At 41.0% G+C, this 24,845-nt stretch overlaps 1 protein-coding gene across 1 annotated transcript in view; it reads right to left on the bottom strand.

Annotated features, from left to right (window-relative positions):
* LAMC1 (laminin subunit gamma 1) overlaps nt 1-24,845 on the bottom strand; it is a 134,308-nt gene that overhangs the window by 35,157 nt on the left and 74,306 nt on the right. The window contains exons 2-11 of the mRNA XM_036912584.2: nt 12,201-12,505; nt 8,051-8,181; nt 5,878-6,044; nt 3,177-3,365; nt 2,303-2,420; nt 1,822-1,920; nt 1,598-1,734; nt 1,107-1,229; nt 826-1,015; nt 405-517 (exon numbers count right to left, since the gene is read on the bottom strand). Coding sequence (XP_036768479.2) covers nt 405-517; nt 826-1,015; nt 1,107-1,229; nt 1,598-1,734; nt 1,822-1,920; nt 2,303-2,420; nt 3,177-3,365; nt 5,878-6,044; nt 8,051-8,181; nt 12,201-12,505 — 1,572 coding nt within the window. The remainder of the gene's footprint in view (nt 1-404; nt 518-825; nt 1,016-1,106; nt 1,230-1,597; nt 1,735-1,821; nt 1,921-2,302; nt 2,421-3,176; nt 3,366-5,877; nt 6,045-8,050; nt 8,182-12,200; nt 12,506-24,845) is intronic.

The raw sequence follows: 24,845 nt of genomic DNA, 5'->3' as shown, positions 1-24,845 counted from the left end.
AAATTATAAATATTATTTCAGTAATTTATAATTTTTCATAATTTAGCCCATGGTTAAAAGGGCTTGATAATTACATAGTGATAAATGAAAAGAAATAAAAGTTAAGCAACATGAGTCAGTAGATTCTTAGAAGAATCTATTTATATATAATGTAGCATTAATAGGCTCATTTATTATAAAACAATACTATTTACTAATTTTGGCAAATTTTTTCTAGGCCCTTCAAGGAAGTTTTAAAAATGCATTATTTGTATACATAATTCGTGTCTAGTGAGGTAGTTTATACCACTTTTTTAGGATCAGTGTTATAGTATCAGGGCTTTAAAGATAACTTTCACATTATTATGGATCCTTCTACCTGCTCATCTTGTTAAACAATTATCCTAAATTACATCAAAACTTACTTCTCTCACTGTATGTCCCACGGATCTTTATAGAAGTCAAATTGTTTAGGAGCTTCTGAAATTCAAAAGGGGTAAGAGTAGGCCTCCAAGGGTAATCTGTTGCTTCATGGAGCCTGGAGAGGGAGAGAGAACCACATTAACCTCTGTAAGGACAATTCTGGGTGCTGAGAAAGCATTTCTTACTCATTCACGCTACCAAGAATGCAATGCTCTGTCAACTGAACCACGTCAGAAATGAGTCTGTTGGTTTGACAGGACAACTGGAAAGGGTACAGGTAAACAAAGCGAAGGCTCACTTCTACAAAGTCCCCCTGGGAACCTAGTTTTTTTCAAAATACACCCTGAGGCCTGATTAGCTTAAGTAAAGAAACCACTGTTATAATTCTGGTCCATTCAGATTGTACAAAGAAGCCTAACTTACCTGAAGAAGTATTTCACAGTGGTCTCACTAGGATAGGAATTGCCCTGAGCAATCAAGGGCACAGACACTCGTAGGCCAGCTCCCTCAAGCACCAGGTCTTCTGCAGAGAGGCGAGTGTCCCGCCTGTCCACTCGAAAGGAGAAGGAGAAGTTTTGACCGTAACTCAACACCTGTTTGCCCAGGAACTTTGCTGGAATGCAGACACAATGGTGTGCAAGACTGTGAGAATGAGGCTGCATAGGAGCACACATTAAGCCAGACTGCTTTCTAGCCTTACTTACCAGGAGCAACGAAGTACCTAGGAAAGTAGCTATCTGAGGTGACGGCAATATCTTGCCTTTCGGGGGACCACTCAAGTGATGCTTCCGAGCCATCCCTTTGTTCTACACGCCACCCATCCTCATCTGCAAGCACAGGATGAGAACACAGCTCTGTTACATTGTGAACATCCTGAATTCAGGTCTCTACACCACACCAATATATAGAAAGTCATCAATAAAAGTTTTTGAATAGATGGTTCACCCAACAGTACCTATCTATGCTATACTCCTCAAGCTATATTTGCTTTAACTTCATGTAACATTTATACTAGGTTAATTCTAAAACCACATGTATGTGTACATTAAATTAAAAAGTCAAATGAGAAAAATCATGTACATTAAATAACATGAAGTGTTGCTGCCATCAAAAAATCCTCAGTTATTGATTTATTTCAAAATCTTGTAAGCCTAGTCTCCACATTCTAGGGGATATAAAGAAAGGTCTACATTACCAATCTGAAAGGTAGAGGTTATAGAGTAAACACTGTAGCCAACGGCATTTGTACAGACAGAAGAATGCCCAAAGCAGAAGCAGGGTGTGCAACCCCTAGGATTAGATGAGTCCAGATTAAAAAATCCAGGTTTGCATCTGAAAAAGATAAAGACACAATAGAGAATTTTGTACTTGAAATATGATAACAGAGAAGACCATATGGGTAGAGAAAGAACGACCTACCTCTCACAACTGAAGCCTTCAACATTGTCTTTGCAAACACACCTTCCTGTTTCAACATTACATTCATCTATACTGCCAGAAGGATTACAAGAGCATGACCTGTTGGATGGAAAATGGAGCAAAACAATGAGAGAAGAGAAAGGAGAAAGAAATTTTATTCTTAAAGTCAACCTTTTGTATTACGCATATCAATTTTTTCAAAAAAGGAATACACCAAAAAGTCCAATATGAATCCTAAAGACATTTCTATATTTGGATTAGGTTTCAACCCAGGATACCCATCACATTTTGATTTTAAAAACTCTGCTCCACCTTTGTAAACCTGGATCATCATTATAGTCAGAAGTCTTAAGTCTTGTTGACAATTATTATGGGGAGGGAAAGAAATGTTTCCACTGCTGCAGATAAGCCACAAGATCTATTATTATGAATTGACTACATTTAGATTCTGCCCCCTTCGTCCGGTTTTGGAAAATCCTACCTGCATCCTGCCTCAGTGAGAGAATGGTATCCAGGCTGGCAATAGTCACACTTGTCACCCATCACACCTGGCTTACAGCTACATCTACCATAGCTGTCACACTGTGTGCTGAGAGAACCTAAAATTAAAAGAGCGTGTCAACCATCGGATATGTAAGTAAAATAAATACGCAAAGACAGAAACTTGGTAACTAAAAAACAGTATGTAATCTCTACATAGTGTAGATAAGTATCAAATTTTAAAACAGAATTCTGTCAAAATCATACTCTTCTAAGCATGACATTTTAACTTTCCAGACACATACCCTGTGCCATAATGTTGAAAAAGACTAACAAGTTGTTCTGTACGCAATAATAAACTACACACAAGGCCAGACACTTCTCTGCGGGCAACCACAGGCTGTTTAAGGTCCAAGGATGGACAAAAATAAAGGTCAAACACTTTGAAGAGTAGAGCAGACTAAGAGCATTCTACATCTCTGAACACACACCAGTATGCTGAAAAAGTTCACCTAAGGTTTTTAGATTAAACAAAATCATTAACAAGAAGAATTCACAATGCAGTAACCTCTTACAGTCAAAGTTCAAATGGTCTGTACCATTTTATTGCTAATTATTTACAATACCATTAGTCAGGCTAACCTCACACTTGCATACACACCAGAGAATTATCTATAAGTTAACTTGGTTAAACAGAGTAAAGACTGCAGTACAGGCAGATCCTGAATCATTTACATTTTACCACAATGTACACACACTTCTATACTTAACCTGTGTGAACATCTAGGAAACTAAGCTTTATTTTCTGGGGTACAGAGAATGCTTATTTTGTCTTTCATCCCATCAGGCTGAAGCTGGCACTTTCTATCACTTACCAACAGGACTACAATGGCATGGGGAGCAGGCTTCATTGTTTCCAAGGCGGAAGAAATTCTCCCGGCACCTCTCACAGTTGGCACCATCTGTGTTATCCTGGCAGTTGGTACAGTGGCCCCCATGGCCAGTGGAACGGTACAGTTCAGGGTCAAAGTAGCACTCCTGTGATTGACCATTGCAGTCACAGGCTGTTGGCCAAAACATACGAGTCAAGTCAGATCCATGTACCTTCTAATGAACAGCATTTTAAAAGACTCACAGAAAACCAAACATAATCTCCCACATCTCTCTGACAGACAGGTGGTGGCAGAGCATGAATGACCACCAGACGCATTGTTAACAGAAGCAAAAACAGTACAATAAAGGGTTCAGCTGACCAAGTTATCAGCTTACTAAGAAATTTATCCTTATCAAAAAAAAGGCACTATCATAAAATACAAGGAATTCCTATACGTAGAAAGGAATCTCCAGGAAAATAATTGTACAAATACAAGTAAAAGGTCAAATTACAATTTTCTGAATCTTTATCCTTCATGCTAATACCAATTCCAAGAACAAGATACCAATTTATATGCAGGCTTCAATTTACCTTAACTTTCCAGGCCTCAGATGATTCAAATACATTTACACACTAACTTTCAAAGTGCTAGATTACTTGCATATCCAGACCAGAATAACCTGACACACATGGGTTAAAATTAGTGCCTGTGTAGACAGAAGCAGAATTGAAGGGAAATCGAGCTCCCTGAGATACATCCACCTAGTAGGGAGCCACACTGCCAACTGGGTCATATGTTAAGTAACTATAATTTCCTACAGGGCATAACCATAGTTTAAGCATGAGTGTCTATAGTCACACAAATTATTATATTTATATTAAGATGATTTTAACAAAATTACTTATTTTAGCCAAAATACAGGCAGTATCTTGAGCACTAAACAGTCTTATTTGATTTCAGACAGAGCAAGTAGTTGTTTTAAAAAAATATTTGAATATATGGATTTCCTTCCCCCCTTCATTTATAATCAGTTTTTATAATTATGCTAAAAACCTTACTAGAAATGTGAATCACTGGCATCAGAAATTAGACTTACCTTTCACAACTCCCTTTCTTTCTTCATTAGCTATTTCTTTTCCCTCAAGCCTCCCTGGATTATCCTGCAATCAATGCAGCCCACTGATGCCCTGAAGTTTGGTGCTCTGAGACTATGAAGCAGAACAATTCCCATGTCTGCACTGTCCTAACCCACAGGGAAAGCAATGTTCATCTCTCATCACCAGCTAATAAGAGAGAAGCAGCTGTAATTTCCTTTTCCATAGTCCTACCATCCTGACAATATGGTAGTATTGTCACAACCTCCAGAAACCTCACTCTTTGAGGGATCACGGTGCTAAAGGGCCAAGGGGGAAAGCAAACTGACTGAGTTCCTCATCAAAGTCCTTTAGTTAACAGCACATTTGCTCGTGGTAAGCTGGTAATACGTTATACTTGTTTTTCTCATAATGTTCCTGGAGAGACTCAAAATATTACCACCTCATTAGGTAGAATACTTCTCAAACATGTGTATTTTTATTTAGATGTCACATCTTAGGAGTATTTCATTTTTTCTGTTATCAGCCTTTATCACATAGCTTCTATCACTGGACATTACAGTTCAGTAAAAGAATTAAACAAGCTCAAGCAAGTGCCTCCAAATGCTAGAGGAGGCTATAGAATTTATTTGCAGATCTGGTATTTGTTGAGGGAAAGAAGAGTAAGAAAATCTGCTTTTAATGTAGATCTGCTGAACCACTATATTGTATAATTGAAACCAATATTGTACATCAACTATAGTTCAAAAAAAACAATCTGTTCTAGGCAATTAATGGAAATAGTCATGAGTCAAGATATCTCTTCTTTCTCAAGGTTTCTGCAAATAATTCCTGCAAATTCAGTGTCTTCTCATTTCCTTTATTACCAAAAGCATATAATAAGGAATATGTATGAGGACCTAAGAAAACATTAGCTGTTTTAAAAGAGCTTTATTTTTAAGTCCTTGGCAAATCATGATCACATGGTTTCATGGTTCCTTTCTCTTGAGATTTCCTTATCTGTTCTGAACAAACTGAGCCATTATGAAGAGATAAACAATGTGCCACCTTTTTCATTTTACCCTTTCCTAGGAATACTAGGATCTACTTCTCCTCCCAAAGTCACCCACCTGTACTCATGAGGAGTGGAAGAATCCTCCCCATTGACCTATCTGAAGTGAGATAAAGGAAAAATAACTCTTTGGAATGTCAGTCTGAGTCTAGAATGAGGCATACCTGACACATGTTAACCAATGACCTTGGCTGCTTGAGTAAATAAATGAGCACTCGGAGGAAGAAGAGTATTTTAAAGGCCCGCAAAGAAAAGACTTGGGAAACCCTATTTTAGAGTGACTACAATGGCCCAGTGTTTGGATGAAGTCAAGTCCCAAACCTTGAAGATGCTGCTCCCACTCTGGTATGTGTGTTCATGAAGGAAACACAAAACCAGGACAGTTTGTATTTACAGCCAACTGCCTTTATCTATGATCTTCCTCTAACAAGCATGCAGTTTACTATTCTATGCTCTCAAATTATGGAAGACGTACTGCCTTCTCAGAGTTTTCCTTCAAGGAGTCCCCCATTGCTTCTTCCAGACATTTAATAGATGGGCACTGAGGGGGACTCACGCAGGCATTCACTGGCGCTCTCGGCAGTTGCCCTCCTCCACGGCCGATCATTGAAGAAAGGAAGACACTTTTCACAGTCCACTCCATAAGTATTATGTTTGCAATTACACACCAGCTTGTCAAATTCATTCTTCACACACTCGCTTGCATGTCCATTACATTTACACCTGGGAAGAGAAGAGATACTCAAATACATGAAACAGCTACAAAGTCCTAGAAATGGATGCAGAAAAATATACACAGAGAACTAAAAACAACCTCAGAATGTTTTTGAGTTTTACCATTTGAAACTGTGAACTGAGGAACGAAGCAAGATTAAGTAACGGTTGTTGGGGTTTGGTATCAAGAAAAATTTAACAAGAAAAAAAAGATCTTTATTTAACAGGATGGGACATTATCTTTATCTAACAGGGAATGGGGCATGAAGCAGACATGAGAAAAGAGTAACAATTTCTGAGGACACCTGTAGGATCACTTCCTGAAGCCAACTGTGCGTCAAGAGGCAGCCAAGCATGGTGGTGAAGAAGAGCATGAACTATAAAGGCAGGCTGCCTGGGTTTGGCACCCAGCTGGTGACTTACAGATGTAACTTAACCTCTGTGCCTTACCTGTAAGATAGGGATGATAACGTCAATTTCATAGGGGTTATTGGGAGGATCAAGAAGTTACTTTGTTATGTGCCCAGGAATGTGCAGGCACATAAGTCAATAATTATGCCAGCAAATACCTGCCTTGACTTTTAAAGTGTTTTGATCTGAAGGTAGGGAGAGACAGTAGATACATCACCACCATACCGACCTCTGTTAGTCTATTCCCTCAGCCAGTTTGGGGCAAAAACACCTGAAGGATTCCTTCGATGCAGGTGCAGTCATAAACTAAGTACTCACTGAAATCACCATTGAGTACTAACACAGGCTCTGGTGCATGGTGTGTGTCCCTCACTCGCTTCCTCAGACAGACATCAGTTCCACTGCTTTCACTACCGTCTAATAATACAAACACTTCCAGCCCATCAGGGTACCAGGATGAAACCCCACCTCTCATCCTTCTCCCAACCTCCTAACCTTGACTGCTGCACAATTTTAGATGTCCCCATGACCTAAGATTTCACATGTCTACAACTAAGCTCATCATCTCTCCAAATTAGCTCATTTTCTTCATTTGCTTTGTTAATGGTACCACCATTTCCTTGATCAGTAAACCTTAAAGTCTTCTTTGGCTAAAGTCCTGGTAATTCTTCCCTCACGATAAAACACATCTAAATGTTCCTTTCCTTTCTTGTTACCACCCTCGTGTCAGGTATTTGCCCCCTAGCACCTAGATCACGGCACCACAACAGAAACGTCTCTCTCAATCATACTATACTTTCACCTTGCCCACAATTCATCTTTCTACCCACTGTTTGGCTATAACAGCCTTACTCCAAAAAAGTACACGATTTCTCATTGGGTACAGTTCCTGTCAACTCTCACTGAGCATCTGTCCCATACCAGGCACACTATGTACAAAAATAATGTTTCTGCTCTTGAGACCTCATAGTCTAATACAGGGCAGTTAAGCCCAAGATTCTTGGCCTGCTGTCTAAGGTGTCTGCCTACCAAGCTCTCTGTATGGTAACTCTACAAATTCATATAGGAGACTTGCCTTAAGTCAAGTAGGTTTATACTGTCTTAGTGCCAAACTTTTACTCATAACATGCCTGTCCATCCTCTTGCACCCACTGCGGACATCCTCCCTCCTTATCCAAACCCTACCCGTTCTTCAAGGCGCAGCTCAGACCCCACCTGCTTCTCTAGCCTGACTGTTCTGTATCATTCTCTGACATACAGCATCTTTTTATCTAAGAGACGTGACTGTGCTTGTATTTAATTTATGTCCTATTTGTACATCACTGCCTCATTCATATGTAGGATCCTAGGAGGACAGGTCTTCTCAGTAGGTGAATATTAGTCTTACATTTCCTCAGTGGCTTCACAGTACCCATCACAGAGTTTTTCGCTGAAATGCTCGATAAGAATCCATGAAGTACGTTGATTTGACAAGGTTTTAGAAAGCCTAATTCCAGGACAAGGAGAAGGTCTCACAACATTACTAATAAAGTTGTAAACAGTTGCTACATTCACTTCTAAACCAAAGCTCCAATCACTTTCAAAGTTATTTAATAGTTACTTACCTACCACCCACAGCAAAATCAGAGATTGCATAATAATAGGACTTGAGAACTTTGGGATCGTTAAACACTTCATCTCCAAAAGTGTTCAGGCGATTGAGAGTTACTCTGATGTCAGTGGCAGTTACCCATTCCTGGCAGAAAACAAAAGAGAAAAAGATGAGAGAGACTGAAGATGAGAAGCATAAAAGTGACAAAATCTTCCAAACAGTTAATATATCGTTAAACGTATGTCTTCTTCTAGTGCTCAATCTATTACAATACACAATGAACTCCTTCAGTTTCCTAGTCTTTTTCTCCTTCTTGACTCTTCCCGTCATTTGACTTCTCATAGTCCCAAGAAATAGAAATAATACTAGCTTCTTCACAAAGCTGCTGAGAGGCTTAAATGAAATGCAGTTGATGCTCGAATAACATGGGTTTGAACTGTACAGGACCAGTTATATGTGGATTTTTTTCAATAAACATAGTTGGAAAATGTTTTGGAGATTTGCGACAATTTAAAATACTTTCTCTTCTCTAGCTTACTTTATTCTAAAATACAGTATATATATAATATACACGGGGAAGCAAAGTGATAGGTAGTATTTGACTGCACAGGGGTTTGACACCCCTTGCCCCCATGTGCTTTAAGGGCCTACTGTATACTTTCAAATGTTTAGTATACAGTAGGTACTCAAAACACATGTCTCTTCTCTGGACCCTGTATCCACACCCCAAATCCAGCCAGAAAACCCAGCTTAGAGCTCCTGTAGCACTGTAAGGGCACTTGCTGTGCTGGTCATTGCCTGCTCCTGCCCATTTTGTACCATCTACCTCTCCCCCTCCACCACCAGGTCACCACTCACAGGTAAGTACAAAGTAGGAAGTCATTACATTGGCCTGAAAACAGTCAGATGCACTTTTGATCTGACCTTTCCCACAACACCACTTCTCTGTGAGGCCTTCCCTGGCCACCCTATCTAAAATTGCTACAACCTCCCTCCCCCAGCTCCCTATTTCCCTTCCCCATTCAATTTACACTGTCTGTTTTCATCACCACCATATTTTAAGTCCCACAAGGACAGGAATTTTTTGTTTTGTTCACTGCAGTTTCCCCAATGCTTAGGAGGCACTCAAATAACATCTGAGCAAATGAATGAACTTGAAGAAACCCTAACTCATCAAGTTGGTAGGTGCACCATAATGGGAGAGGACAAGAAAGTAGGCTGTACAGCTTTTCCCCAGGTTTAATGATATCTAGCCATTGTAACTCACGCCCTTTCACTGAGCTAATTTTAGTCAGATGTTTGCATCTGTGGTAGGTTTATATAATAAGAAACCCAATGAATCACATCTCCAGTGTCCACACCCTGCGTAGTCCCCATTCCACGTTGATTTAAGTCTTGGGTGTGTGACTAGCTGTGGCCGAGGGGACATTGGCACATGTGACCCAAGCTGAGATTTGATAAGCACTTGTGTCCTGGGACTTAGTCTCTTGGAATATTTCTGCCATCACATGAAGAAGCCCCATCTAACCTCCTTAAGGAAGTAAGGCCACAGGGAGAGAGAAACCCAGCTCCCAGCTGACCCGTCAGTGAGTGAGCCCAGGTCAGTGCAGAATCGTGAGAATAATATATCATGGTTGTTTAAAACCATTGCCTTTTGGAGGGGTGTATTACATAACACCACCCAAGGACAGCATTTCCACTCTACGTCCTCTCCTGGGACCACATAGCAGAATCACCTACACAGACTAACAGCAGGCACAGAGCTGCAGGCATCTGTTTTGGGAGGCTCCACATGAGCCTGGGAGGCACACTGTGATTAAGAACCACCGCTTAGACCATGCCAAACACCTGGCATATAGAACAACATAGAGAGCTCATAAAAGCTAATCTCCATGAAGCCTCCAAGTATAATTAGCAAGGCAAAGAGATGATGATTTCACCATATCCAAACTTGGAACTCCAATAATGACTCCAACTCACAGCCACAATGTGAGGAATCTGTTAGTTGTGCATAATGCAGATAGCTAAACATATCTGTCCAATGCTTACTTTATCTCTTACAGGCTTCATCTTATCATAGTTTTCCTTGAATAAAAGCTTCTTCGAGGCTGAATCTGATCTATTTTTTTCATAATGGGCAGACTCTCAAACCTAGACTTTCTAGGATTTGAATCCCAGATTTGCCACTTTAACCTGTGTGATTTGGGGCCAGTTATCTTTTCTGGCCTCTGCTTCCTCATCTGTAAAACAGAGATAACAAAAGTATCTACCTTTAGAGCTATAGGGAGGGTTAAATGAGTTACTATAGCTGGCATATCTGAATATAGCTGACACATCTGAAGGGCTTAGAATGATGCACGTTACAGGATGGCACATCACAGAAAGTGCTATAATAAATGCTTAGTAAATTCATATACAATGAAACCAGAAAGGGTCTCCTCTGCCCATCTGGAGAGGCTGGAGCAATGGGGAGAGAGGGTCATATCAGCTAAAAGTCAGACCAAACCTCCCTGACAACTGGATGCCAGAACCAGAGCTCTTATATGCAGAGACATGTAAATTAATGTTTTTGCATAATGACACCAACTGACCAAATCCTCTGTAGATTCCCATAGCATTTTATCATGCTCATGAGTTCCTATGGCATTAGGCATAGCAAACATTAGAATCCCTATAGCTGGAGGAACTGCTTCGGGACAGGCTGACAAGACACAATCAGCAAAGGTGCCAGAAAACCTTGGTCACAATATCACGTCACTGTTTCTTCCTATTGGTAATACAGTTGCCTCTGCCAGACAATAAAATATAATAATTTGTATAGGAAGAAACAAAGCCAGCAAATGTTTACCAACTGATCAATTTAAAGAGTATTTGTAGATCACTTCTCCCCTAGACATTCAGTCTCTTGCTTTCTCATCTATCGTAGTCAGTTATTTTTTCTGCTATTATTTTGAATGCATCTTATCACCACTGCAAGAAATACTGTTCTGAAAGGCCTTTGCAAACATACTCATTGGTGACCATAACCTCAGAGTGTACCAAGATCAAGATTTACAATCTCCCAGCAAACTACAAAAATACAATGGAAGCAGAGAACTGGACCCACAGAGAAATAGATAACTCATATTTTGCCATTGTCTGACACCATACACCCAAACTAGAAAAAGAACCCTTGGACGTAATACATTACAGAGAGGAAAAAAAAAAAACGAGACACAAAGCATAAAGGCCACAAAAACAGGGGGATTCCCTACTTAGAAATCCTAAGAGCTTTTCATAAAATGTACATAGCATTGCAAACCCACAACCAGCCGATTAATACACATTGCTCCCATTTACGAATTAACTTCAGTCACATGAGAGAAACAGCTCCAATTCCATGTTAATGTGCTGAGTATGGCATGGGATTCAACAGTCTCACCATAATCGAACAGCCAGAATATCAGAAAAGTTCACGAAAACCTAGCAATTACAGAAAGATTCCAAATGGTACGTAAGGAATATGCACACAGAATTCATGAGAAAAAAGGAAGCTTCGATTCTTTCTATTGTTAAATAGGGAAAAGTTTCTATCATAATGCTTAAGCACTATAGCAGGGAAATTGATATCCTGTCACAAACAGCAGTGCTTTTAGGTTATGATGAGTTTTCATAATGATAGACAAGCCCAATCAAAGTTTCCTTGCACAGTAATGAAGGAAAGTGGCGTTCTTAAACATGTTGCTTCAACTGTTTCCCCTGGCTAATATTAAAAATATTTTTTTCTTTGTCAAATCAAAAAGGCAATAAGAAAGGAAGCAAAAAAACTGGTAGATTCATTTAAGTGCCCTTTGCAAAAGGTCTGAAACAGAATGTTTCCACTGCCAAGTACAGAGAATCAAATTAAAATCATTCAACTTTTTAAAAAATGTGTACAGTGTCTATCCCAAGGTAGCAAATGCATGAGAACAAACATCTGCTGGGCAGCAGGACCAAAACTACTTTCCTTCACTGATTATGAACACACAGGAGAGCGCAGTAAATCCCATCTGTTGGTCTAGCTGGAGTACATTCTACTCCTGGCCCCTTGCCTCAGAAGTGGGATCACATGTTCCCATTACAGCAATCTTCCTGCATCCAGTATGTGGGAGAAGTGGCTACAAAGCTAACCTCTGGACGCCTACCTGCAATACAGGGCTATTGTCAAAGTTGTAGGCACTGGGCCTTCCTTCCAGGGTTGAAAAGGCCACATTACCCCCAGTGAGAGGGGAAATGTCGCTGAATTCATCTGTACACAAGGCCTGTTGCTCGTCCCCTCCGGTCCTGATGAAGCCCCTGTTTGCTTTCGAATAGGTGTTCTCGCAGGAACCGCTGTAATACTGGTAAGGAATCCACGGCCCATCTTCCCGTGTGCGCTTGTAAATGGCGAAGCTCTCAGGGCGGCTGGTGTGGAACTTGAGGCGCACGTACGTGATGTCAAAAGCTTTTCCTATAAGACAAACACATCAAAGTTCATAAGTTAAACATACGAAGCGAAGAAATCCCGTCCTCCAAGTTTACTTTGGAAGTTGACAAAGAGGATGCAAACCACCCTGTACAAATTAGACTAAGAAGGTTCCAGAACACACAACATGCTGGCTGAGTCCAATCGACTATCCTAAACCTGGAAACAGTGCATGTTTTCCCATGAAACAAATTCCCAGAAATAACAAGTTATAGTTGGGTTCATAAGTTGGCTCCTAAAAGCCTGTTTATGAAATACATTGCTAAAATTTTGTTGCCATGAAAACCAGTAGCATATGTTTTTACTGTAATGTATTATTAAACAAAAATAAAATTGAATTAAAAAGTGCATTTATTCTTAATGCTGGTGCTTCAGCAAAAACTAATTAAAAGAAGAGAATATCTTCTGGCTTTCTAAATGGCCAGTTTTAAGATTTTTAAAAACCTATTCTTTATTAACCATAATGCTACTTCCTGATTCAGGAAGCTATCATTAGCAAGAGAAATTTGAGAAAGGACAGTGATTTAGAGACAGGGCAGGGAGTAGAGTAGGAAAGATGAAAAAAGAGAAAAGGAGAAATGTGATTTTAAAACGTTCTGTTTGAATATGTTCCAAGGAGAATATATGAGAAGTGAGCATTGAGCAGGGAAAGACAGCACGAGGGAGGAGCTGCTGGGCTGTTATCGCTCTGGAAGAAGAGTCACTGGGTCAGAGAGGTCCCTGCACAGCCAGAGCACAGTGTGACAGATAGCCTGGTTGCCAGCCAGTGGGTAAAAATGATAATGTGCAACTGTTTTAAATCACCATTCATTCACAAATTGGGTCTTTCTGTCTCTGACGTTATCTGTACTTTGCTACCTCTGTGCTGTAATGAAGAATCAGTGTGGTCACTAAGTATCTGTTGGGGACAACAATGTGTTCAGTCCTATGCCTCATACCTTGTGGGACAGGATGTGTTAGACACAAGGGGTCCTTGCACTAAGGAGTTTACAGTCTTTTTTCCCCAAGTGAATTAACTCCACAGGAAAAACCATACTGATCCCCTCCCAACAAGGCCCAGGAGAGGAACTCCTGCATGCTCAGAAGTGTTGAGGCAAGACTCGGCCATTCTCTCGCTGCCAGGGTCCCCCTCTCCTCTGCTGCAGTCCTCAATGCAAGGCGGCGCCTGCCTCTGTGCAGGGAGACCGGCTGCTGTCCTGATACTGGATCCAGGATTAAGCGGGGGAGGTCAACTGGGGAAGGGAGATTGGGGGTGGGGGGGGTGGCAGAAAGCCCACGTAAGCTGTGTGTCCAGACTCTGTTCTTCAGTCCAGTTTTATCTACAACAAAACTGATTATGAGGAGCCTTATCTGACCCTACCTCTCAACTGGTCAAGATATTAAAAGAGAAGTTTGATTAACCATCCCCCCTATACCTGAACACACTCACACACATGGTCTTAAAGACAAAGGCATGAGGCATGATGGAAAGAATACAGGACTGGGCATTGCGGGACCTGAGTTCAGGTCTCGGCTCTTTCACATTACAAGCTGTGTTATTTCTGTCTCACCCTTTGTAAAATGAGGGTAGTAATCCCAGAGCCACCTACCTCCAAGAGTTGGTGGAAGGGCACATTAACATCTTGCATATACTCAATTGCAAAACTCTACACAAATGTAAAGCATTATTATATTAGGGTTTAGAAGAAGATTCCTGAACTAGGATCCTGGACATATTCATACTTAAGGGCCTGATTGTACCTGTAATCACCTGGTACAGTTGCCAAAGAATGTTATACAAATCTGGATCTTCTACATAGGATGCTGTACACATTTTGCCTGGAAACAGGTCATGCAAATATGGTTTACAACTCTCCTGTTCAAAGAATGCAAGTCTAACCTGTATCTCTCTACCAAGCCAAAATGTCAAGACATCACATCTGAATGAGGGCAAGGCTATAACATAGTACATGTATGTACAACATTCCAGAGACTATCTAAGATATTCTGGAATGGTAAAACAATTTAGTTTTTCTCAGAAGTATGTAGCTCAGGATGTTCAAAGGCTTACTCATGAACCTGAGGATTACAGATCACCTTGCTTTTCTTGTCTCTCTGCCTACATTTCTAACATCTCACTGTTCCTTAGCAACCCAACCAGCAGATTAGATCAAAGGAGAGAAGGTGAAATGGATGTGGGTATCCTATGTTTCAGACCAACACCAGCACCACAACCACACTCTGAAGGAAACAGGCATCTGTGGCCCTCTCACTGCTGCCACAGGCCCGGATGGGAGGCACAACATCTGGAAAGCAACGCTGCTGGCAGTAAACTCTGAAGCAGCCCCACTGCCAGCGCTGCCCTGACCTCGCCAAGCCTCCCATTCAGAACAGCCTTTCTCATTCTACCCTCTCGCCACAGCTGGAGAAGGAAAAGGGCTCTGTAGCAATCTGCAGAGGAGGCTCAGACTGTCCACACAATACAGCCACATGCAATCCAGTGGACACAGACCACTGCGATTCCACGGGACAAGGGCTAGGACAGGGGAAGTGGAGAATGCTGGGGAGCATGGAGGAAAGTGACCTAACCCAGATCTGAAACATTTTCTAGAGGAAGTAACATCTAACTCCAATACCTGAGGAATGCAGAGAAATTAACTAAGCAAAGAGGGACCAGTTATCCAGGTAGATGAAAGAGAATATACGGAGGCCCAGAGGACACAGAGAAGTGGCCACTGGAGGAATTAGAGTTTTGCAGTGCAGCTAGAACTGGACAGAGTGGCTGGAGATGAGCTAACCCAGAAGTAGGACACACCAGGCCTGAGGCCATGTTAAAGAGCAGCTTCAACTACAGAGCAATGGCAAGCCTCTGAAGATTTATTATGTTCAGGAAATATGTGATGAGATTTGACTTTTACAAGGATCATTCTGGCCATGTGTGGAGATTATGCTGGAAGGGACAGGACTAAACGTGGGGGAAATGGTTATGGCAGGCGGCAGGAATCCTGAAGAGCTCACAGTGGCTGAGCTAAGAATCGGGACAGATGGAATGAAGAGAAATGAATGGATTTGGATGAGATGGAGGAAGCACACCTCAACAGTAACTGGGTAATGATGGAGGGTGTGGGGAGCAGGAGCCACTTCTGAAAGTCTTCTTTTACCCTGTTGACACTGTTTCATTGCCAAAGCTTCTTTTAATTATATAAAGTGGAAGAATTAAAAAGAACATTTGAGTTTTCTCATTTAACAACAACCAAATGGACATGAGTACCATCCATGGGAATGGAGAACAGAAGAGGGTAAGCAGGACTGGAGGCAAGGGCAGAGGGCAGAATGCAGGGGTGAATTTGATTTTGGATACACTAGTTTTGAGGTGTCTGTGCGTCATCTAGGCAACAGGAAGTATCTAGCAGGGAATTGGACATCAGTGGTCTGAAGGCCCAGGAGAGATATCTAAGTTAGATAACAGGTCTGGGAGTCATTAGCATGTTGGTGATAATGAAGATCTGGGTATGGCTGAGGCCAATGAGGTGTGTTCAGTGAGAAGAGAGCCAACTTTTAAGATCATGCTGATGATGATCAACATTTAAAACACAGAAAGAAGAGATGACAGTGGAAACTGTGAAGGCTGGAGGGAGGAGGGCAAGTAGAAGAGTACAAATATCACAGAAGCCAAGAGGGTTTAAGGAAATAATCAAGTGTTAAAACCTGCTATGAGAGTCAAGGTAATGACTAAGAGGTGTGTCCACTGGCTTCAAGCCACAAAGAGGTGACTGCTGCACTTAGTGAGAGCGGTCCCATCCCACAGGCAGGGACCACGATGGGCTGGAAGTGAGGATGGACAGCAGACTGCAGGTGGAAGGGAGACACAATAAGTGTAGTTAACCTGTTGTAACAGCTGGCTAAAGGAGAGGACAACGAGGAGAAACTGCACGGTGGAGGGGATACAGGGTCAAGAGGAGGTTTTTCTCTTTCTCTAATTTTTCAGATAGGAGATAAGAGGTTTACATGCTGCTGTGCTGGAGTCAGCAGAGATGGAAAGAATGAATGTAGAAACAAGGCTGGAGAACCAGAATGTGAGGAATATGACTCAGTGATAGTGAAAGGACTGGCTCCATACAGGAGGTGATCTACATCCTTGCTTTCTGTCTGGGTACAAATAAATCCAAGTGACTGCAGGTTTTAAGGGATGGACATTGAAAGAACTCTAACTGATCGTTTTATTTTTTTCTGTGCAGTGAAAACCCAGGGTACCTGCTAAGGGGTTGGGGGCAGAGCAGGTGGGAAATATTTGAAGAGGGTGCAGAAACTTTCTAAGAGCTACTCTAGAGGCTAGCAGAGAAAGCAGACTAGAGAAAAAGGCTTTCTGGGCAGAGACAGGGCTGCCAAGAAGAGGGCAGGAGGTCATGGCTTTGCACAGACATCTTTGCAAAGGGGTGATTTTCTACAGCAGCATTCAACAACCCTTTATAGGTATAATGAAAGGACAAGAAGATAAGGGGATTGAAGTTACTTTAAGGAATCTAATCTGAATCTAATTGAACAAATCTAATATGAATAAATAAGGAAGCAAATGCAGAAAATGGAGTGAAGAGGCCAAGCTTGAGTTACCTGTGTAATCAGGAATGATCTTTTACCATGCATCATCAAGATCTGGAAAACTTAAGGAACTAGTTTTCATTCTGCTGAACAACTACAACTGAGACCTACCATGTGCTTCCTGGCTCTCTCCCTCCTCCTCATCATACTTTCCTGCTCTCTATTTGTCCATCCTACTCATTCACAGTTGACAAAGTAAGATGATCTAGTTAAATGATCTAGATGAACAGGAAACAGTATCTCCTGATTTCCAGTCCAACAACAGCTACCATATGATCTTGACACTGTGGGAGTGCACAAAAGGAGATAGTATGACTTCAAAGTAAAGACGCCAAGTCAATTAGAAAAATTATTATGTGCACGTCTGGAAAGTATTCCAGCAACTATACAACTTGAACTTCTTCCACCCCTCACCTCACATCCTTGCACTCAAAGACCAACCATGGGTATACACACACTCAAGAAAATATTTAGCTTCTGAACACTCTACTGCCTCTCCCCCCACAACTCCCGCCACATTCCTTCCATAAACAAAGGCTCAAGTTCAGAAATTTAGAATGAAGCCCACAAAATTAACTAATACTTCCTGCTATGAATCCTACAGTTCATGATGGCCGAGGGAAAGACAGAAGGGGAAGGGGCTGTCTGAACAATGAGAATCCAGCCTTTGTTCACGCAGCACCAAGCCAAGAATTCTGCTTAAGCCTCCTACATGGTGAAGTATTTCTAATCTTTCCGAGTAGGAGAGAAACCCTTCCTGTCTTAGATTTGGATTCAAGAACTGACTGCTGAGAAACATAAATGCTTCTCTGTTATGTGCAGTTCAGAAGAATTCCATGGGGATCTTGTGAAACAGTTTCCTTTACAGTGAAGTAATGAATGACAATGGCCATACAGAATTTTACAAAACTTCAAAATGCCCTTCCATGGCCTGAATTAGATGAAGAAAACTAGTTCATTCTAAACTATCTAATTAAGAGTCACTGACTTACTCTTGTTCTTATGTGCTCACTCCTTAGAATCAGAAAATGACTGTTCTCTTGGCAATCAGACTTGATCTTAGGAATATAAAACTTTAATGAAGTTGCAGTACATATAGTCAATTAGAGATGGTTGATGTTTAGGCTACTAAATGGGATTCTCCAAACAGTTAACACAAACAGTAGTCCAGAAAGCAACTATTTGAAAATGTTTTCCTTTTTGTTAGTCTAACTGCTGGCTGAAACAAGAGTTCCCAGGACAACATGTACAGCTGCACGCCAGCTGTTACCTTGGCAGACAGACTGTATAAATATAGCCTTGCCAATCATGATTACCCAGGGCCAAGTTAATGCTGACTTTGGGACCATCCAGTAGACACAGATGGGTGATCAGAAAGCATGAAGAGGAACAGGGAAGCACATACAGAATGTGTTGAGGTGATCTGGGTAAACAGAGTCATTCCAACTGCTAGAAAACTCAGTCCCAACTGCCTGTTGAAAGGCTAGCTTCTATTGTTAAAGCTCCTCTTCAAAATTTTGGAATTTTTGCTACTACCCTTTGCCTTTCCCCTAAATTTCAATCCTCCTTTTTCATGGCCTCTCCCACCTGTCAGCTGATACCAACAGTGCAAGTGGACAATCCCACAGGAATCACATCTAAATCAGTGCAACTTAAAAATGAGAACAAGTATTCTTTGTAGCTGGGTATAAAATAGGCATCTTAACTGAATTTATTAAAACAAATGTAATGGAATTTACAACTTGAGAAAGGGTCCCTTTCAAATGAACTTCAAGACTTCAAGTTTCCTGAGTACATGCATTAAGCACTTCCTATCGCACACATACCACTGTCATGACAGAAGACATGCTGGAATATGGACAGTTCCAAGTCCGAGCTGCATAGTTAAATATAACAAGGCAGGTAGATAAAAGAAGTGAAGATAATCATCTTAGAATTATTTTAAAAGGTAAAATTCCATACTAAAGCCTAATTATAAAACTAATGGTACTGCTGTAACGATGTAGCTAAGGGGGAAACAAAAGTTGCAAAGTTGATTTGGGGAATAAATTCATAATCTTTTAGGGAAACTAGATGTTTCCATAAAGTACCAAATATAAAATTTAAGCCAAAGAAGACAGTTCTACTCTGTCCCTATCAACCTCCCAAACTACCATGTGGGGCTATTGCTGAATAAGGCAACAGCACTGAGCTAGTGTAGCAATCCCCAAAAACATAACATCTGTTCACATTGCCCAAATGCAATATACAAAAATGTCATATGCTCTTCAGCAAATTGAAGGATCAAAGTTGACCTGGCTTAACACGCTAATTAAATATGAGATCATCAGATACCCATTATGTGAACAGAATTCTTAACACTAGCACATCAAACACTCTTGGAGGGTAATTTCAAATAGGTGTAAATTATTGTTAGAGGCTACAGATATTTTTCACTACCTAAACATAAGATAAATTTGTCTTAATTTGTATGTCTTTGTTATTTTATTGGAAACCTTCACCAGAAGAGACAACATTCCCAAGTGAAATCCTAACACAAGGGATTAAAACATTGATAAAGTTGCATATGCCTTCTTAACCCAAGCCTCGTGCTTACAAGACTCAATACCAGCTCTAATTCAGACTAGTAGGTCATAAGCATGCCTGAAATCCTTGAGCCCAGCTAAAGGAATGAAGCCAGACAGCATTTACTCCCACTCATCCAAGTTGAGGCAAAAAAACCACTCTGCTGAACAATATTTTTCAAACGACAAGGGATTGACTGACATGTAAGACTTAATGGAGTCACATAAAGAATGCAAAGAAGTTAATTATAATACTAAGGAAATAAATAGAGAGGCAATGAAATATAAGCGCCATAAGTAAAACCCTATTTTTAAAATGTCTACTTATTCAAATATAGAAAGGGAAAAAAGAGGCCTATTTCTTGTTCTGTGACATCCACCCACTACTGAGAATTCACTAGTTTTTGAATTTCATCCATAACAGAAGAATGCAGAATAGTAAAAGAATAAACAGAAAATGTGATTTAAAAAAAGAGAGAGATTCGGAGAGGGGCGGAAGATGGCAGCGTGAGTAGAGCAGCGGAAATCTCCTCCCAAAACAACATATATCTTTGAAAATATAACAAAGACAACCCTTCCTAGAATAAAGACCAGAGGACACAGGACAATATCCAGACCACATCAGCACCTGAGAGAACCCAGCGCCTCGCGAAGGGGGTAAGATACAAGCCCCGGCCCCGCGGGAGCCGAGCGCCCCTCCCCCCAGCTCCCGGCGGGAGAAGAGCAGGCAGAGCGGGAGGGAGACGGAGCCCAGGGCTGCCGAACACCCAGCCCCAGCCATCCGGGCCAGAGTGCAGGGCCCTCGATACTGGGAAAACAGGGCAGCAAGAACAGTGAGCAGGCACTGGAGGCTGGGCGACAGAGGACATAAGAAAAGCGCGCGACCATTTTTTTTTTGCTTTTTTGCTGTTTTGTTTTGGCGAGCGCATTTGGAAGTCTTAAAGGGATAGGGACCCCAATACTAGGGAAACAGGGCAGAAAGACCGGTGAGCAGAGGCCTGAGGCTGGCACCGGAGAATAAAGAAAAACAAACGACCACCTTTTTTTTTTTTTTTTTAATTAAAAACTTTTTTTTTTTTTTAAATTAAAAAAATTTTTTTTCTTTTTTTTTTTTGGTGGTCGTTTTGTTTTGGCGGGTGCTTTTTGGAAGTCTTAAAGGGGCAGGGCGGGTCACTTAATCCAAAGGTAGGGAATCCGGGATCTCTGGGCACCCTAACCCCTGGGCTGCAGGGAGCAGGGAGGCCCCTTACGGAGATAAATAGCCTCCCAGCAGCTCCTGCTCCAACGCGACTCCACCATTTTGGAGTAGCTGCCTGAGCTAGGCCACGCCCACAGCAACAGCGGAGATTAACTCCATAGCAGCCGGGCAGGAAGCAGAAGCCCTGTCTGCGCGCAGCTGCGCAGCACAAGCCACTAGAGGTCGCTGTTCTCCCAGGAGAGGAGGGCCACAAACCAACAAGAAGGGAAGTCCTTCCAGCCGTCACTCGTCCCAGTTCTGCAGACTATTCCTATCACCATGAAAAGGCAAAGCTACAGGCTGACAAAGATCACAGAGACAACACCAGAGAAGGAGACAGACCTCACCAGTCTTCCTGAAAAAGAATTCAAAATAAGAATCATAAACATGCTGACAGAGATGCAGAGAAATACGCAAGAGAAATGGGATGAAGTCCGGAAGGAGATCACAGATGCCAGAAAGGAGATCGCAGAAATGAAACAAACTCTGGAAGGGTTTATAAGCAGAATGGATAGAATGCAAGAGGCCATTGATGGAATTGAAATCAGAGAACAGGAACGCATAGAAGCTGACATAGAGAGAGACAAAAGGATCTCCAGGAATGAAACAATATTAAGAGAACTGTGTGACCAATCCAAAAGGAACAATATCCGTATTATAGGGGTCCCAGAAGAAGAAGAGACAGGAAAAGGGATGGAAAGTATCTTAGAAGAAATAATTGCTGAAAACTTCCCCACACTGGGGGAGGAAGTAATCGAACAGACCACGGAAATACACAGAACCCCCAACAGAAAGGATCCAAGGAGGGCAACACCAAGACACATAATAATTAAAATGGCAAAGATCAAGGACAAGGAAAGAGTGTTAAAGGCAGCTAGAGAGAAAAAGGTCACCTATAAAGGGAAACCCATCAGGCTAACGTCAGATTTCTCAACAGAAACCCTACAGGCCAGAAGAGAATGGCATGATATATTTAATACAATGAAACAGAAGGGCCTTGAACAAAGGATACTGTATCCAGCACGACTATCATTCAAATATGACGGTGGGATTAAACAATTCCCAGACAAACAAAAGCTGAGGATATTTGCTTTCCACAAACCACCTCTACAGAACATCTTACAGGGACTGCTCTAGATGGGAGCACTCCTAGAAAGAGCACAGCACAAAACACCCAACATATGAAGAATCGAGGAGGAGGAACAAGAAGGGAGAGAAGAAAAGAATCTCCAGACAGTGTATATAACACCTCAATAAGCGAGCTAAGTTAGGCAGTAAGATACTAAAGAGGCTAACCTTGAACCTTTGGTAACCATGAATTTAAAGCCTGCAATGGCAATAAGTACATATCTTTCAATAGTCACCCTAAATGTTAATGGGGTGAATGCACCAATCAAAAGACACAGAGTAATAGAATGGATAAAAAAGCAAGACCCATCTATATGCTGCTTACAAGAAACTCACCTCAAACCCAAAGACATGTACAGACTAAAAGTCAAGGGATGGAAAAACATATTTCAAGCAAACAACAGTAAGAAGAAAGCAGGGGTTGCAGTACTAATATCAGACAAAATAGACTTCAAAACAAAGAAAGTAACAAGAGATAAAGAAGGACACTACATAATGATAAAGGGCACAGTCCAACAAGAGGATATAACCATTCTAAATATATATGCACCCAACACAAGAGCACCAGCATATGTGAAACAAATACTAACAGAACTAAAGGGGGAAATAGACTGCAATGCATTCATTCTAGGAGACTTCAACACACCACTCACCCCAAAGGATAGATCCACTGGGCAGAAAATAAGTAAGGACACGGAAGCACTGAACAACACAGTAGAGCAGATGGACCTAATAGACATCTATAGAACTCTACATCCAAAAGCAGCGGGATATACATTCTTCTCAAGTGCACATGGAACATTCTCCAGAATAGACCACATACTAGGCCACAAAAAGAGCCTCAGAAAATTCCAAAAGATTGAAATCCTACCAACCAACTTTTCAGACCACAAAGGCATAAAACTAGAAATAAACTGTACAAAGAAAGCAAAGAGGCTCACAAACACATGGAGGCTTAACAACACGCTCCTAAATAATCAATGGATCAATGACCAAATCAAAATGGAGATCCAGCAATATATGGAAACAAATGACAACAACACTAAGCCACAACTTCTGTGGGACACAGCAAAAGCAGTCTTAAGAGGAAAGTATATAGCAATCCAAGCATATTTAAAAAAGGAAGAGCAATCCCAAATGAATGGTCTAATGTCACAATTATCGAAATTGGAAAAAGAAGAACAGATGAGGCCTAAGGTCAGCAGAAGGAGGGACATAATAAAGATCAGAGAAGAAATAAATAAAATTGAGAAGAATAAAACAATAGCAAAAATCAATGAAACCAAGAGCTGGTTCTTCGAGAAAATAAACAAAATAGATAAGCCTCTAGCCAGACTTATTAAGAAGAAAAGAGAATCAACACAAATCAACAGTATCAGAAACAAGAAAGGAAAAATCACGACGGACCCCACGGAAATGCAAAGAATTATTGGAGAATACTATGAAAACCTATATGCTAACAAGCTGGGAAACCTAGGAGAAATGGACAACTTCCTAGAAAAATATAACCTTCCAACATTGACCCAGGAAGAAACAGAAAATCTAAACAGACCAATTACCAGCAACGAAATTGAAGCGGTAATCAAAAAACTACCAAAGAACAAAACCCCCGGGCCAGATGGATTTACCTCGGAATTTTATCAGACATACAGGGAAGACATAATACCCATTCTCCTGAAAGTTTTCCAAAAAATAGAGGAGGAGGGGATACTCCCAAACTCATTCTATGAAGCTAACATCACCCTAATACCAAAACCAGGCAAAGACCCCACCAAAAAAGAAAACTACAGACCAATATCCCTGATGAACGTAGATGCAAAAATACTCAACAAAATATTAGCAAACCGAATTCAAAAATACATCAAAAGGAACATACACCATGACCAAGTGGGATTCATCCCAGGGATGCAAGGATGGTACAACATTCGAAAGTCCATCAATATCATCCACCACATCAACAAAAAGAAAGACAAAAACCACATGATCATCTCCATAGATGCTGAAAAAGCATTTGACAAAGTTCAACATCCATTCATGTTAAAAACTCTCAGCAAAATGGGAATAGAGGGCAAGTACCTCAACATAATAAAGGCCATCTATGATAAACCCACAGCCAACATTATATTGAACAGCGAGAAGCTGAAAGCATTTCCTCTGAGATCGGAAACTAGACAGGGATGCCCACTCTCTCCACTGTTATTTAACATAGTACTGGAGGTCCTAGCCACGGCAATCAGACAAAATAAAGAAATACAAGGAATCCAGATTGGTAAAGAAGAAGTTAAACTGTCACTATTTGCAGATGACATGATACTGTACATAAAAAACCCTAAAGACTCCACCCCAAAACTACTAGAACTGATAACGGAATACAGCAAAGTTGCAGGATACAAAATCAACACACAGAAATCTGTGGCTTTCCTATATACTAACAATGAACCAACAGAAAGAGAAATCAGGAAAACAACTCCATTCACAATTGCATCAAAAAAAATAAAATACCTAGGAATAAACCTAACCAAAGAAGTGAAAGACTTATACTCTGAAAACTACCAGTCACTCTTAAGAGAAATTAAAGGGGACACTAACAGATGGAAACTCATCCCATGCTCGTGGCTAGGAAGAATTAATATCGTCAAAATGGCCATCCTGCCCAAAGCAATATACAGATTTGATGCAATCCCTATGAAACTACCAGCAACATTCTTCAATGAACTGGAACAAATAATTCAAAAATTCATATGGAAACACCAAAGACCCCGAATAGCCAAAGCAATCCTGAGAAAGAAGAATAAAGTAGGGGGGATCTCACTCCCCA

The sequence above is a fragment of the Manis pentadactyla genome, chromosome 9 (assembly GCF_030020395.1).
Source record: "Manis pentadactyla isolate mManPen7 chromosome 9, mManPen7.hap1, whole genome shotgun sequence".
Taxonomy (NCBI): domain Eukaryota; kingdom Metazoa; phylum Chordata; class Mammalia; order Pholidota; family Manidae; genus Manis; species Manis pentadactyla.
Note: the sequence above shows the minus strand (reverse complement) of the source record. Positions and strands in the feature narration are given on the sequence as shown.